Source organism: Sceloporus undulatus, chromosome 6, assembly GCF_019175285.1.
Source record: "Sceloporus undulatus isolate JIND9_A2432 ecotype Alabama chromosome 6, SceUnd_v1.1, whole genome shotgun sequence".
Taxonomy (NCBI): domain Eukaryota; kingdom Metazoa; phylum Chordata; class Lepidosauria; order Squamata; family Phrynosomatidae; genus Sceloporus; species Sceloporus undulatus.
Window position 1 is genome coordinate 151,102,146 of NC_056527.1, and position 16,842 is coordinate 151,118,987.

Genomic DNA, 16,842 nt, shown 5'->3' on the forward strand with positions numbered 1-16,842 from the left:
CTTTGCCTAGATTCCTATTGCTAATCACAACCAGAGTGCACCCATCAAATCAAACAGATCAAACCTGAACTCTCACTGGAAGCCAAGATGATCAAATTGAGGCTGACATCATTGGAAAAGACAATAATACTAAGCAAGGTGGAGGGTGGTAGAAAGAGAGGAAGACCACATACTAGATGGATAGATTCAACCCAAGAGGCTATGGTCCTGAGCCTGCAGTAACTGAAAAGAGTGGTTGAGGACAGTGGGGCTTGGAGGTGTCACACTCAGTAGGTGGTTGTGAGTCAACTTGAAGGCAGTTAACAATAACAGGATCCTGGCAACTAGTTGCAGGATAAGGAGCCCAAGAAGGGACAGACTAGGAGGGTTAGAGTCCCAAGGAACAAACAAAAATGCAAACAGATCAATAAAGAAAAGATATCTGCCAGGACACAGTTTCTCATCAGCCATCCAAAGTCTTCTCTTTACCTGGCCAACATATCTGGCTTTCCCATTTGTAGAAGGGTTAATCTCCTGGCTCTTTCTACGTTCCTCTTGGCCTCACTAAAATACTCCAAGATCAACTCTGTGATTGCCATCATGGCATGGAGGTAACCCTAAGCCTTTCAAACATTATGCCAGCTTTTCAGTAAAAGCTCTGGCAGGTTCTGCTAAGATGATAAAGCTTCAAGTGTAGCTTCATTGGTGATCTGTATGTCTACCATTTGAGGACCAGTCTAGCTAAGTACAGAGATACTCATCTGCCAGATGGTTGGTAGCCAGATTACAAATTAGCCATGGCAACAATGACCATGATGGAAGAGTTACAACTGGCTTGATGGTGGCACCCCTTGAATTAAATTGCCCTGGAAAGTCCAGAAAATGGTCTAAATGTCTTATTATAGGAAAAGCCAGTGTGTTGAACAAGGATATCTGATTTGAGTGTTGGATTAGGATCTGTTGAATTCCTGCTCAGCTATGGAAAACCACTGGATGCCCTTCGACAAGTCATGCTCTCTGAGCCTTGGAGGAATGGCAAACCTCCTCTGAATAAATCTTGCCAAGAAAACCTTATAATAGAGTTGTCATAAGTCAAAGTCAGCTTGAAGGCACAAAGCAGCAACTTGTTAAGAGGCACTTTGCTCTTTGCTAGGCCTTTTTCAAAAACAAAATTCGTTCAACGTGGACAAAAACACTGATGCTTAAAGACTGGGCAGGCGCTGTGCTTTATTTGCTTTGCAGCCTATGAAGTTGAATTTCCTGATGATTTTCTTGTTAAAAAAACGATAGCATGAAAAGATAAAAAAAAAAAAAGAATGAAAAAATTCTGGCCCTTGGATTAAGCCCATCTTAACCTTGTTAGGAACATGCACTTATTAATTCATATCTGTGGCTAAAAATAAGAGTGAGATAAGTATATTCCAGCCTGATTCCCACGATATCTGGTTGCTCTTCCCTGCTTCGTCTTCCTCTCTCACACACTTTCTTTCCCTCACCGTTTCCCATCGGCTGGAGGCTTTCTCAGCTGCTTTAGAACTGTGGCCTGAAAAACATGTGGCGCATGGAGGGGGCAGGCAGCCCAAGAAGACATAATAAATCATGATGAGCTTTCCAAGTAGCACAGAAAACCCATCCCTGACTTTGAACCTCGGCCAGTTCTTTCTCCTGAGCGGAGAATTCTGCAATGAGAATATGCTGCAATCTTCACAAGACCACAGGGCCCTTTAAAAAGAAGAATGTCTGGTTTGCAAGGAGGAGCTGCCTAGGTGTGACCTTTGCCAAACTATAAGGGTCAAAAGCAATTGCGATGGACTCTTGCAATAAGATCCTTGACAAAGGTTGACTACTGGATGTATCCAGGGGTATCGCTACTGGGGGATGGGGAGCAAAATGAGAATAATGCCCCCAAATAAAATTTGCTTCACATTGAAATTTAGAGAGCCATGGTGCAGTAGTATGAGTATTGGACTACAACTCTGTAGACCAGGGTCAAATCCTCGCTTGGTCATGGAAAACCAGTGGGTGGCCTTGGGCAAGTCATAGTCTCTCAGTCTCAAAGGAAGGCAAAGGCAAACTCCCTCTGCACAAATCTTGCCATGAAAACCCCATGATAGGGTTGCCATAAATTGGAAATGACAACAACAACAACATTGAAATTTTCCTTTAGTCCCCAAATTTCTAGCACTGCAGTAACTCAAAATACCCATTGAGTGTTTAGAAATGCAGCTTAGGCATCCAAACAAAGATGCCATGACAGTTAAAAAGGTGTAAGACTGCATTAATTCAACAGTGTAGTTGCAGATCAGGATGCAGGAAAATCACCTATCTCTGGTCATGAGATAAGCAGTTGTGGTGAACCCCAAGAGATCTCTCCAGCTGCCTCTTCTCAATGAGGGAGGAACGCTGCAGATGTCTTTTCCAGGGCCCTAATCTGCAGTGCCTCCAAAAACCTTCAGTTGGGATGCTAGCTGGTTGAAAAGATAAAGTTTTGGGAGATGACATCATCAGACAAAGCTGTGATGATAGAGCTCCACTATTGTTGTAGTTGTCCCTGAAAATGAAGGAACATGGCCAATGGATAACTGAAATGAATGCCCCTTCTTCCCTAGCTTACTCTTTACGAAGTTACATTTTTGGGCTACCAGTTTCAGAAGGAATGGCCGCCAGCCTGGGAGTGTTGGTCCATAAAAGTAACTCTGCCAAGATCTAGGAAAGGCTGATGTGACTTTAGACCTAGGGAGTTTTCCAACAGGAAGTCATCCAGGAGTCAACTTCCATTCTGGGAGAACATCTTGCTTCTCTTTAGCTTCCACCACCCACTCCTTCTACCCACCTCCTCATTCTATCCATCCTGTTTCCAATTCTAAGTGAATTGATGCACGAGAAAAAAAAAATAGATCACATTCCACACCTTATGAACTGGAAGGAAAGAGCTCTAAATTCTATGGGGCAGCCCTAAGGGAGGAGAAGGCTCACTCCAACAGTTCTTCTCTAATTTTTGTTTCCTTGAAGGAAGCAATGAAGAATTCTTGCCTTCTCTTCTCGCTAGTGTTCAAATACTATGCAAATTTGGAAGATTATTCTCAGTTCGAGACTTAATCTGTACAAAATTCAAGTGGAGACGTTTTGCACAGAAAAATAACAACAACCAGACATGTTTTCTGTGCAGAAAATGCTGTTTTTTTGGACAAATCAACCATATGCAAATTTTGCATGGAATAAATCCCAAATTGTGAATATTCTCCTCAGTGCAGGATTCCATGTGCTCCATCTGGCTCACATGAAGAGATGTTTCATTCCTCCAGAGACAACTCCATTTGCAAAAGAGCAAGGGCCGTTTCTCCTGGGATTTCTGTAGGCTCTGTAAGGGTAGCTGGGGACAGAAGGCCAGACCTAAAGGAAGTTCCTTTTGCATCACCAAAAAAAGAAGAGGCAGGAATAGGTCAGGAAAAAAAGAGGACAAAGGAGGACAGCACTGTGGATGAAATTAGCCTCGGCTATTTATAAGGAAAGCTGCAAACTTAGAAATCATGGCTTAGCATTTAAACAGAAGCACAATAGCTCTCACTTGTATGGGAAGATCACTGACAGGATAATTTGGTATGTGACCCAAGTGGTAAAAGTTGATGGGCAAATTATTATTAATATTTATTATTGTTTAAAAATGTATTTCTATCCCACCTTTCCCCCCGTTTGAGACCCAAGGCATCTTACAATAGTTAATAAATTAAAATTCACAAAATACAAGAGTTAAAAAGTGATTAAACTATCATTTTAAACCAGTTAAATATAGAAGCCATAAAGCGCACAACAGCACAACAAAAGCCACAAATCAAAAACCCAGCATGTTGTACAGTGCCTGTCCCACCCAAACTTTGTCCTCAAAGGCTTGCTGAAATAATAATAAAAAGATTTTTTTGTGGGTTTTTTGGGCTATGGGACCATCTTCTAGAAGAGTTTATTCCTGATGTTTCACCTATATCTGTGTTTGGCATCTTCAGAGCCTGAAGAACCCACAAAAAACTATGGATTTCAGCCATGAAAGCCTTAGGCTTCACAATAAAAAGAGTTTTCACCTGCTTACAGAAAGAGCTGCCACTTTCACAGGTACATCTGTTGGGAACTCAGGAGAGACAGGACCTTTTCAGTGGCTGCCCTCAGGCTCTTGAATTCTGTTCCCAGGGAGGCTAGACTGGCACCTTCCCTATTTTCTTATTGCAGAGATGCAAAGTCTTTTTTAATCCGACAGGTATTTGATGACACTTACTTACTATGTAAGTGAGAAAAACAGGCACACTTGTTACATAAGCAATGTGCAGCAATGTGGATGCTGCGTGGCACTCCTGTAACAATGTAACAGTGTACACGGGGCACCACCATTGTTATGCTACCCACACGTACTAGGGTTAGGGACCATGCGGTTGCCGCACGCTCCCTAAACCTAGAACCGGTGCTGGTACACCGCTTATTGGTGGTATGTACCAGGCCTTTATTTAGTATTTTAGCATTTTATAGTGTTGTGTTTTGTCATCCGTTTTTGATTAGATAAGTTTGATGTTCTGCCCTTTGGTGGAACAGGTGTTATAAATAAAGATCATCATCATCATCATTTGTTTTTTAACTTTTGCATTTTGTGGATTTTTAACAATGTTGTTTTAACAATGTTGTTGTAAGTTGCTTTGAGTCCCAATCTGGAAAAAAGGTGGAACAGAAACAACAACAACAACAACAACAACAGCAACAACAATATATTCCTGCATGGCAGAATAGGGTTGGATTGGATGGCCCCTTATGGCTTCTTCCAGCTCTACGATTCTACGATAATCTTGAGTTTCATAATAATAAAAATAATAATAAAAATGTATTTATATCCTGCCTCTTCCCATAGGATCATGGAAGAAAGGTTGGTGCCATACTCTACCTAGAGGAGACCTTCTCAGACAAGGATGAGGAAGAGGAGAGACAAGAAAAGAAGAAGCAGAACCTTGACCATCCTTTCTCACTCTTGAAGACCAAGAGCCAAATACTGAGTCATTCCATTCCTCTGACTGAAATGTGTACAGTAGGAAAAGAATTGACTGGCCTTAAAAGGAACACACTGAAGTAATTAGGCCAATTGTGCTGATTTATAGCTTGCGAGCTAAGAATGATCACAGACAAGGCTATTCCTTGCTTGCAAACAACTGCTCTGAAATCTCAGTGTGGCATTGTTTGATGGTCCTGGCTCTATTGCTTCTTGGTCTTCAGCCTGGCCTTTGAATTATTTGGTTATCTCTGTAGCGACTGGCATTGGACTTCAGTTACTCTTGGATTTCATCTCATACTTCGACCCTGGACCTCACTGATCATATCTCTTGCTCACTTTCCATATATGATCCTGAATTGACTTGGCATCCCCTCTGGCTGTTTTCCCAGACTATAGGTGCACTCATCTGGGCACTGGCTATCCTCAAACAAGGCAGCTGGATTGAATTCAGCCTCACATTTAAGCATGTGCTTGGCAACCATCGGCAATAGGGAATTATATACAGGTGAGAGAAACTGAGAGAAAGACGTTGGTAGCATAAGTTTTCAAGGCTACTTCATCAGATGCATCAGACTTAAGCGTATGGAAGCTTATGCTACCAACTTCTTTCTTTCATTCTCAAAGGTGCTACAAGATCCCTGTGTATATTGATCCAGACTAACATGGCCCTGTCTGAATTTTATATACAGCTGGATGAGTTGGCTGAATCAGGAAGAATAGGATGCCTTATCCCTCTTCTACATCAAGCATAGAGACCAAGTGGACTGCCAGAGAAAGCATATCTCTTTATATTCCCATCACAAATACATAATGGGCTGCCAAGGAGACATAGGTCTCTTCGCCTTTCCTCCACCAGTCCCCTGTAAGCTAACCTTTTAAAAAATTCAAGCTTTTTAAAAGTTGATTTCTAAGATTAATTTAATATATACCTCTGGACGTCAGTAAACTGCCAGTTCATGTCACCCTCCGGATCTCCCGGTGTCCAAAGAGTGTAAAAATTACTTCCAACTTCTTGAGTTGTCCTCTGTTTTGAATAGCATTTAATAACGAACCTCACAAGAAACGTCCTGCAAAGGAAGCTTTGACGCAAATGCAGAGCTGGAAGAATGCAGGCATTGCTTCATTATAAACAGCTGCACAGATACAGAGGCAAAGGTGTATGTGTGTGTGAGAGTGTGTATATGCACAGTGTGTGAATGCCATTTTGTCCATTTTGTCACCATGCCAAAATTGAGTGTCAAAGCTGCCTGCTAATCTAAACAAGCGTTTCGCCTTCCTACTCTGAATAACAGAAGCTGTGTTTAAGGTTGGCCTTCTTCCTTTAAGGCACTTTCCCAAATTATGAGCTGGTTCTCTTTACTGCTGGATGAGACACAAGCTCTTTCCTTGCTTCAACTAAAATGGTGAAGGGTCTGGAAACCATGTCTTATGAGGAACGACTTAGGAAGCTGGGGATGTTTAGCCTGGAGAAAAGAAGGTTAAGAGGTGATATGACAGCCCTGTTTAAATATTTGAAGGGATGTCATATTGAGGAGGGAGCAAGCTTGTTTTCTGCTGCTCCAGAAAACAGGACCCGGAGCAATGGATGCAAGCTGCAGGAAAAGAGATTCCACCTCAACATTAGGAGGAATTTCCTGACAGTAAGGGCTGTTCGACAGTGGAACACACTCCTTCGGAGGTTGATAGAGTCTCCTTCCTTGGAGGTCTTTAAACAGAGGCTGGATGCCCATCTGTCAGGGATGCTTTGATTGAGATTTCCTGCATGGCAGAATGGGGTTAGACTGGATGGTCCTCGTGGTCTCTTCCAACTCTACGATTCTATGATTCTCCCAAGATTTGTGTTGATTGCACCAAGAATCGCCGTATCTATCCACCAATCTCTGCTCCATCAAAGCAAAACATCGGACTAAAAGAGTGCTATTCAAAGACATGACTGTGCTAGATAAGAAAGGAACCCTGTAGCACCTTTGAGAGAAAAATAAATTTCTAGTTTTTGTTGTCTGTTTCATCAGACATATGAAGCAAAGCTATATATTCGGATTGTTGGGGGTAGATGAGTGTGAAATGGGTTTGAAATGAATAACTTGGATTGATGAGGTGACAAGTTCAGTCTCAATGATGGTTGCAAAGAGTAGTCGTTGTGAGCCTTCAGGTTGTTTCTGACTTCTGGAGATCCTAAGGTGATGCTATCATAGGGTTTTCTTGGCAAGTTTTGTTCAGAGGAGGTTTGCCATTGCCTTCCCTTAGGGCTGAGACATGTGAGCTTCCAAATGTCACCCAGTGGGTTTCATGGACAAGCTGGGAATTGAACCCTGTCTCCAGAGTCGGAGTCCAGCACTCAAACCCCTACGTTACACTGACCCACATAGACATTATAGGCATGCTGCTTAATGCCATTGATGAAGTTAGTGAATTGATTCCATCTGCATTCTTGTCCAGAACATTGACACCAGTGCGACAATCATTGGACCTTATCACACTAGAGGAATCCCACTAAAAACAGGACTTAAAGTAGATTTAAAGTAGAAAAACCCACAAGTTCCGAAAGTTCTGAAAGTAAAAAAAGTGTCATTTTTATCCCTTTTACGTTCACTTTATTTTCACGTTGTTTCTGTTTTGCTGAAATGTCATGCGATAAAGCTCCCACATTTGCGGGTTTTTCTACTTTAAATCTATTTTAAATCCCATTTCTGAACTAGTGTGATAAGGTCAATTGTTTTTGTTGTTGTTGTGTGCCTTCGAGTTAAGACTTATGGTGACCTTAAGGCAAAGCTATCTGGAGCTGAGAGTCTGTGACTTATCTAAGGTCATCCAGTCGGTTTTCATGCCCAAGTGGGTTTTCATGGTCACTACACTACACCACAACCACACCCTCTTTATTAGGGCCCAAGATCCCATGGAAATAGTTAGAGGTACATATCCTTTTCCAGGGACTGTACCAGAACCAAACCAACACCATACTAACAGTTGCTTTGTCATGGTCACCACTCCCATGAGTAGTCCGTCTCATTCCAGTGAGTAAACTGTTTTCTCCTGTGCCCGTCTCATTTCCTCTCAACTTTTGCCAACTTGTGGTTTAAGGAAAAGCCACACCTGAAATACAATTCCCTTGGCTGATGGGGTATACTGCAACGTGCGGGTAGACTGACCTCCTCAACGTAGCTGGACATTGCTCCCATCTGTCTCCAAAAGAAATGAATAACACTGACACAATGGCCTTGGTATGTGCTGCACTGGATCAAACTGTCTGGTGATAGTGTATTTTTTGGAAATAATGAGCACTGTATTATGAAACATCGATGGATGGGGCCAGCAGCAATGCCAGAAAAATGGGCACTGGCTAAGTCTGGTTCAATTTCTGTCGAGTGCAAACAACGGTTGCCATTCGATGGAAAGGCTTGTTGATCCTCATGTCCATCAGTGCAATAGTTTTTTCCATTTCAAGTGGAAATGTGCAGGACTTTTGTTCATTTGGTTGAATAAAAAAAAAAAGAATGATTGGAACATAATTGGAATCCTGTTGGTTATTCCCAACCCATTGAGTCAGTAACTGAATGGTGAGTCAACATGTAGGTAAATCCGATTAGTTTAATGGGTCTTCTCTAGTCAGGAGTAACAGCAAGGTAGCATTTAGGTCCATGCCATGGTCAGTAAGAAATTATATAAAAATCACAGGGTTGCTGTAAGTCAACAGGTGACTGAGACCTAAAATGTTCCATTGGGGCCTAAAAACATGGCAAAATGTTCCCATATCCTAAAGGACATTTGAGGGCAAAAATAGAGTGGTTTTTTTTTTTTTTGCAAAGGGATATAGTAAGAGGGTCTGTCTCTCCAAGATCTCATGTGGGGGGCTAATGTGGCCTCTTAGCCCACCTACATTTGCCCCCCTTGGTTTAAATGAACTTAACAATGCAAGTAATTAAAGTAATGTGTATCAATGTGGTCTTTGTAAGTGTGCCATTTGGCACATCTTTACTGCTTTTGGACTTTCAGAAGCATCTTGTTGACCACCACAGGGAAGGAATGCTTTCTATGTAGGCCTTAGGTCTGACTAGGAGCTTGGGAAAGTTATTTTTTTGGACTATAACTCCCAGAAGTCCACAGCCAGTGTGAACCATGGACTTACCAGGCAATGGGTTCTTTTTGGGAGTTGTCGTCTTAAGAAGCCAGTTTTCCAGACCCTGGTCTGAATCAGCACTGTCTTTCTTACGTTCTCATGCAAAGGGGAAGAAAAAGACTAGCACAAATATTTCCTTCCATCTTTCCCCTTCTCATTCCATTATCTACTGTTTTCTTGCAATGCACTGAGCACACAAAGCCTGACATTGATGGATGGGCGTATCTTTTGATTTTGCTTTTAGTGTGGAAATTCTTGCAGTATATTGAAAAGCATTTGAGAGGAAATCATAATGAGGTGGACGATGGAGCAGACGCTGCAGGATTGTTTTCCCAGTGTTGTGTGTGTATGTGTGTGTATGTTTAGAGAGAGAGTATGTTTGTGTGTGTGATTTCCAGCGTGGTCCACGCATCAGCAATGAACCCAAAGATGGGTGCTTGGCATGTAAACATCAAACAGTATAACACATTCAAACCAAGTCTAGCTAAGGAGAATGCACAAAGGCACATATGCACACTGGTCAGGGCAGTGCTCTTGTCCTGAAGATATTTCCTTCTTGCTCCAAGGACTGGAGAAGAGGGATCAGTCCTCTAAGACTTGGGGATCTTTAGCTCTGCATCAACTGGAGGGTTGTACAATTGCCATCCCTGCTTTAACAGAAGAGTCTTATACAGATGAAAATGCTCTTGAATTAAATGGGACTCAGTCCAATGGGGAAGACTGTAGTCCTGGATTAATTTATCTAGCCCAATAGAATTCAATGGGACTGAGGCCCTATACAGACCGGCCCAAAAGGCTGGCCTGCGGACGGAGTCAGGGCGCAGCATCCTGATGACGCATGCCCTGACTCCGCCCCCAGGATGCCATGATGCCGCGCGTCACTCCAGATTGCACGAGGCATCATGGCGCACCTCCAACACTGCGTCCAGATGACAACTCTGCCACCGCAGCTATGGTGGCCTTTGGAGTGCGGTTGCCATGGCCCCAATCTGGCCAGGAAAGTGGTGGCATCCTGCCACCCCTTAGGAGTGGTCTGTAGAGACCTTTATTTATTAGTAGACAAAAATATGACTGTGCTGATGAAACCACCTTTGAGTATTCCTTTCTTTAAAAAACCCTGTCAAATTCATGGGGTCACCCTAAGTCAACAGGTAACTTGAAGGCACACACAGCTGAAAAAGTGTCCTAAAGGCACAAGATCCCATTTGATCTTGGAAACTAGGTAGGGTCAGCCTTGGTTCATAGTGGGATGGGAGACTACTAATGAAGGCCAGGTACTATGAGCTATATTTCAGAGGAAGGAACTAGCAAAACCACCTCTGAATATTCCTTGCCTAAGAAAACCTAATAAAATTCATGGAGTCACCATAAGCCAGGCAACTTAAAGACATACACAAACACACACTAATAGAAGGGTTTTTTGTGGGTGGGAAGGGGATTTGAATTGATGCTATGGAGCTGGAATGGGTTTGCAAGACTTACCTGAGTAATGAAGCGTAAAGCATGCAATGGCAAGATATGAATTACAGGTAAATATTAATACTCCATAATATGATCCCATTAATTCACATTAGCTAATGGAACTCAGTGTATAATCATATAGACATTAAACAATAAGCATTTTTGACATCAAAGATCTAATAGTCTTCCAATCGACAGTATGTAAGCAGCTTTTTAAAATTAAATATCTTCTGATCCCTCAACTATAATGAATCTATTAGTCCTCCATTATCTTTCAAAGGAAAATAAATTAGTGTTAATCAGCCTCATTAAACTGCTGAGCAAACAAACCTATTTGAATCCACTGTTATTTAATGTAATTCAATTATTTTAAATACCGCCATATACTATGTATAGCATCGCCATCAATTACCGAATTAGCCAACGACAAAAATCTTCAAGCCATCAGAGTTGATCCATGACAATTACACACAGAGAGAAATTATAATGCTTATCCACCAGCATGCGCCTGCACAAAACGGCAACAGCAAATCAGCTTAGTTTGTTCAACTCTCAGTAAAACTAAGATGTTTATCACACTATGCTCTTAAAGAGGTACTATTCCAATGTGACTCCTCTAGCAGCCTCCTGTTGCATGCTGGGATTGACAGTTTTAAGGAGCTGAACTTCTCTGCCTGAGAATTCTAAATACCCCTCCTTAAAACTGCCAATCCCAGCATGCAACGGGAGGCAGCTAGAGGAGTCACACTGGAATAGTACCTCTTTAAGAGCTTGTCTGATAAACACCTAAGTATAGGGGTCACTTACTAACTATTAATTCATAATGCATCCATTCTTAATCAAATCACTTTTCTTGCGATGTGTAGTAGAACTGGAAAGACACACAAAACTAGGGTCTCAGTGGATGAATTCTTGACCTGATCAGTCCTAAATGGCAGCTAAAAGTTTTGAGATAAGATGAAATCTCACATCATCTTTCACTCCCATCCATCCATCCATCCATCTTCATCGTCTTTATGGATATCAGCACAAAGCATAATCAATAAGTCATACAAAATAAAAGCAAACCATCAATCACACAAAAATAAGCTATATAATCAAACAGCAAACAGCTCTGTTGTAACAGGAAGGGTAAAATAAACCAAGTTACAAAATAACTTGGTTTATATGCACCTAATGTGGCATCATTGTGAATATGTCATTCATTGCTTGAGAGGTTCAGATGTAGACTTGCAATAAACTAATAAACCAATTCCAAACACATCCCCAACACTCTCCCCCCCCCCCAGCAAACCCAAAATTGACTTAAAGGAGTTGTCGCCATGATTAAAGCAGACATATTTCATCTGTGCATTTGGAGAAAAAAACGACAAACGTATCACCCAAAGTATAATAGGAGCATGGGGGATGTTAAAACAAGAGCTTCATTGGCGGTTGGAAAAGCTCCCTTTTTGACTACAACTCCCAGTTATCTCCCTGACAGCATGACCAATGGTGTAGTTCAAAGCTTAAATCCAATTTTAGTCCCAACTATAGTGGACCCATTGAATCAATGGGACTTATGTAAGTGTTGGCTTGCAAAGTACTTATTGGTTCAGCATGTCTTAAGTTGCATCTACACCGCAGAATTAATGCAGTTTGATCCCTTTTAAACTCCTGTGGCTCAATGCTGTGGAATTCTGGGGTTTGTAGTTTTGTGCAGGGACGTAGCCAAGGGGGGGTTCTTGGGGTCCGGACCCCCCTTCAATTAGAAAAATGAATGGTGTGTGCTGCTGTGCTGCCGCACTCAAGCATTATAATGGTGGCACTTAGTCTGGACCCTCCCCCCTTCCTAAAATCCTAGCTATGTCCCTGTTTTGTGAGATATTTCCCTTTCTTGAAGCTCTAGTGCCACAACATCCCAGAATTCCATAGAATGGACCCATGACAATTAAAGCAGTGTCAAACTGTATTAATTAGCACCAATCTAGTTGGGACTAACAGGTCTATTTAGCCCCCCCCCCCCAGTAACTTTTCCAAGCTCTGAGTTAGCTTCAAGGAAAAGTGCCACCCACACCGTCAAACCACATGCCAGCCTGCGCATAAAGAGGCTCAAGATGGATGTGACTCCTTCTTGTCTGATTTATGACTATCCTGGCAGAGGAAGAGGGCTAAGGGTGAAATAGAAAAGACAGAGAAGAGTGAAATACAATGATGGGACTGCCAAATGCCAGCCATGCCAAGTTTCGCAAATGGCCCTGTGGGAAAGCATGGGCACTGTGCTCTGGAAATTGGTTGGCATTTCCCCATTTTTCCAGCATTAAAACCAGGAGCTGCTTAGGGAGCTGGGGATGTTTAGCCTGGAGAAGAGAACATTAAGAGGTAGCATGATCACCTTGTTTAAATATTTGAAGGGATGTCATATTGAGGATGGAGTAAGCTTGTTTTCTGCTGCTCCAGAGACTATAGAGCATGGAGCAATGCATTCAAGCTATAGGAAAAGAGATTCCACCAAAACATTAATAGGAACTTCTTGATGTAAAGAGATCCAGGTTCAAGTCTTCTCTCAGCACTGAAACTCAAAGGGTCACCCTGAGCCAGCCACTCTTTCTCAACTTAGACAAGCCGACAGGGCTGTTGTGATGATAAACTGGGGACAGCCGTCACATACCATCTTGAGCTCCTTTCAGGATGGCTGGTATATAAACAATAGTGCATTTACCCAGAAGAAAGTCCCACCGTGTTTCTCAGTGTGGCAGGACTGCAGTGTTTATTTCAAAGATGCCATTCCATCATTTCTCTCGTGGGTTTGCTGTGACAGAATAGCGCAGCCACTCTCCTGGAATTTATGATGTTATAACTTGATATGGGACACACCTCTGCTACCAAGCCAACTCACTTTGCCAAGGGTAAGACATGGACAGGAGAAACACTTTACCATCTATGGCAAGTTCTTCATAACAAGAATGTAGGATGCTTATCGTGGATACGGAGCTTCTTGCATTTTGCAACCAATGTGCCCACTCTGAGTAATTCAGGAAATAGACTGAATCATGCAAAATTATGCATATTGAATAGTTAATCTAGGAGCTTTCAACAAAGAATTGAGTGTTTAGTTGAAAACACAATGTGAGATTCACCTGTACATATTTTGGGATACTCACTGCCCATTGAGAAGTACCAGGTACCAATTGTATAGTGACAGAGGAAGCCATTACACATTGGATTTTTGACTCTAGAACCTAGGATCTAGGTCTATCAACCACTCCCTTTAATCACCATGTCTAGAGCAGTTTCCTAGAATTCTTGGCCATGGGGGATTCTGAAAGCTGTAGTCCAAAAAAGTCACTTTTCCAAGATTTACCATCATCTCTCATATTTTATAGCGCCTCCCAACCTTAAATATTCTGCAGTTTCTTGAATAACCCCAAATGGATTCAGATTTCTGTCTCTTCTTACTCCTCAGCACACTTCCTTCAACTTTACTTTTCTTAAGATGCATTTACACTGTAGAAATAATGCAGTTTGACACCACTTTAACAGCCATGGCTCCATCGTCCAGAATCCTGGGATTTGTGGTTTTGTGAGGCACCAACATTCTTTGGCAGAGAAGGCTAAAGACCTTGTAGAACTACAAAGCCCAGAACTCCATAAGACGGACCTACAGCATTTAAAGCGGAGTCAAATCGCATTATTTCTGTAATGTAGATGCACCCTCAGCTAGGATTTTAGGAAGTGGGGGGGGGGTCCAGACTAAGTGCCACCATTATAATGAGGCTTGGGTGCGGCGGCGCAACAGCATGCACCATTCATTTTTCTAATAGAAGGGGGGGCGGACCCCAAGACCCCCCCTTGGCTACGTCCCTGCCCAGTCCATGATTCAACATTTCCTCCTGCTTCTTTGCTTCTCTCTATCTCAGTGCCTTCGCCCCAGTCCTCCCAGTGGGAGATTATTTTAGCTAAACTGGCAACTTCCCTTTCCCTTAAACAACTTAGACTGCAAAATGCTTTGCTCCTCAACAAGCCAAACATTCCATGCCAAGGCACCCACTCAATCCATCAGTATCAGAGACTTCATTTCCAGAAGTGCAGAATATACATATGTACAAAAAAAATCTATCTATCTATCTATCTATCTATCTATCTATCTATCTATCTATGTATTCCAGTTGCAAAAAGGACACATTGCTGGAGAGTTACTCCTCTTGCTTTATCAGGGCAGGAAGAACAGATGGTCATTAAATGGGTAGAATCATGATAAAGTGTTACTCTGTGGAAATACTATCCAGATCCTTGTTTGATTTCTGAGAATGTTTTGGCCACCCTCTTGACTTTCCTCTACCAACCATGAGTTCTAGGAGCATCCTCCTTTAAGCCTGAACACTGGCATTCTTAGAAAGGATGTCCTAGATCCACACTGGAAAACTTAGGTTCCCTGCCTGGTGCCACAATAGCCAGTGTCAGAGTTTCTTGTGAGTACAAGACAGCCACATGTACTCAAACATCAGCTCACAGCTTAAGGAGATCCCTGAAGACCAAAACAACATCAACCAGCCAACTAACCCTACTCAGAAATTGCACTTTCTGCATTTAGGAATGCTTGTGGAGATTTTCAATGGCTTTTCCTCCACAAAAGGTATGCTCCAAGTTGAAACTTTATCAGGGAATGAAGGTCAGGAATTCTGCTCTCCAACTGTGCCCTATGTAGGAAGATCTCAAGAAGATCTCAAACATTGCTTCACTGAACCATTCCAGTATCTTGATAGGTAAGTTTTGGCTTAAGGATAGACTCTTCCACTCCCTCTTGTATTTTTAGGCATAAGTGTCTAAATTCCCTGAAGGCACCCGATCCCATCTGATCTTGGAAGCTAAGCAGGGCCAGTTCTGGTTAGTGCTTGGATGGGAGACCACCAATGAATACCAGGTACTGTATGCTGTGTGTCAAATACTCAACCACCTTTGAGTATTCCTTGCCTGAGAAAACCCTATGAAATGCATGGGGTCATCATAAGTTGACAGGCAACTTGAAGATACATACACACATCCCTAAGTAAACCTAGGTATGCTCAGCTATACCACACTTGAATGAGTACTGTAAGTGAAGATGACTTCGTAGCTTCACATTTAGTTAACCTGTCTGTACTGACAAAAAATACGTCTTTCCCCCCTAAATGTCTACTTTATACTCTAATATAGCTCATAAATTAGAAGATTGGATGATGTTATGGACATCTGCCTAGGCTGATAACTCTTGATTCACCTAAATGCCATACCTCCAAATATAGGAATGACATCTCTCTCTCTCTCACACACACACATTCAGAGAGCCACATTTTAAGCATGTGTCATAAGATGTTCTGTTCTAATAATCTCCCACTGAATCTGGATCCATAGGGATGTTCTAGAAGCTACATCTGAGCTCTTTCACAATGACCATCCCATCTGGTCTCCTTTCCTAACAATGGCTAACTCCAGAGTCCATGCGTCTCCTAGCTATGGTCTTTGGGACAACTGTCTTTCTCCAAATAGCACATCTGTATGTATCTTTTAGAAACAGTTGGTTCATACAACTTGCTGCATCTCTGTTACTCATATGCACTCATGCTTCTCCTTGGGAGAAACTCCAGGTCCCCCCTTTCCTTCCAGATGTGCATCAGCCACCGAAAAACAAGAATAAAATACAGGCGCCAAGGCTTACCTCCAGACTCTGGGTTTGCGTGAAGCAATGGCGTTTCTAGAAGGAGCTGGGACAGAAGTAGAAGGCCCGACACCATCAGCCTGGACCCCATGTTTTTGGTTAGGATGGGCCAGCAGTTCTATTGCACCATTCCTCAGGGCACCAGGAATGAGCGAGGAAAGGAGTCAGGAGTTAAACAGACAAGCAACTGTTTCCAGCTGAGTGTTCAGCTACTACTATATTTAATAAAGTTGCTGCTGAGGGAGGGACATTCTGAATTTCCCCACCAGTCACAAAATCGGGCTGGGTTAAAACAGAGAACCTCTCAGATTACAAGTCAGCTCCTTTCTTGGAGGGCTGGTGCCTCCCTCAGCCCACCCCATTCCCCCTTTGAACAGAACTTTGAATATCGCCTTGTTCTTTCCCGCCTCTGTCATAACTGTTTGGGCTCTGGCCAGGCCTTGAGCTACGAGTCTGTATGTTCTGTTTGACTATGATTTGGAGAGGACCCTGTCCAGGGAGCAGGCTTGCCGCTAAGGAGAGACAGCGTTTGGCTCACCGCTTGGAAAAAATTGTAGTTTGAAGACGACAGTTACCAGTATC

General features: G+C 42.5%; 1 protein-coding gene across 1 annotated transcript in view; it reads right to left on the minus strand.

Annotated features, from left to right (window-relative positions):
* Positions 1 to 16,386, minus strand: part of CSPG4 (chondroitin sulfate proteoglycan 4) — an 89,213-nt gene extending 72,827 nt beyond the window's left edge. Inside the window, exon 1 of the mRNA XM_042471074.1 lies at positions 16,261 to 16,386. Within this exon, the coding sequence (XP_042327008.1) occupies positions 16,261 to 16,351 (91 nt within the window). The 5' untranslated portion in view covers positions 16,352 to 16,386. The remainder of the gene's footprint in view (positions 1 to 16,260) is intronic.
* Between the last annotated feature and the right edge of the window lie 456 nt (positions 16,387 to 16,842).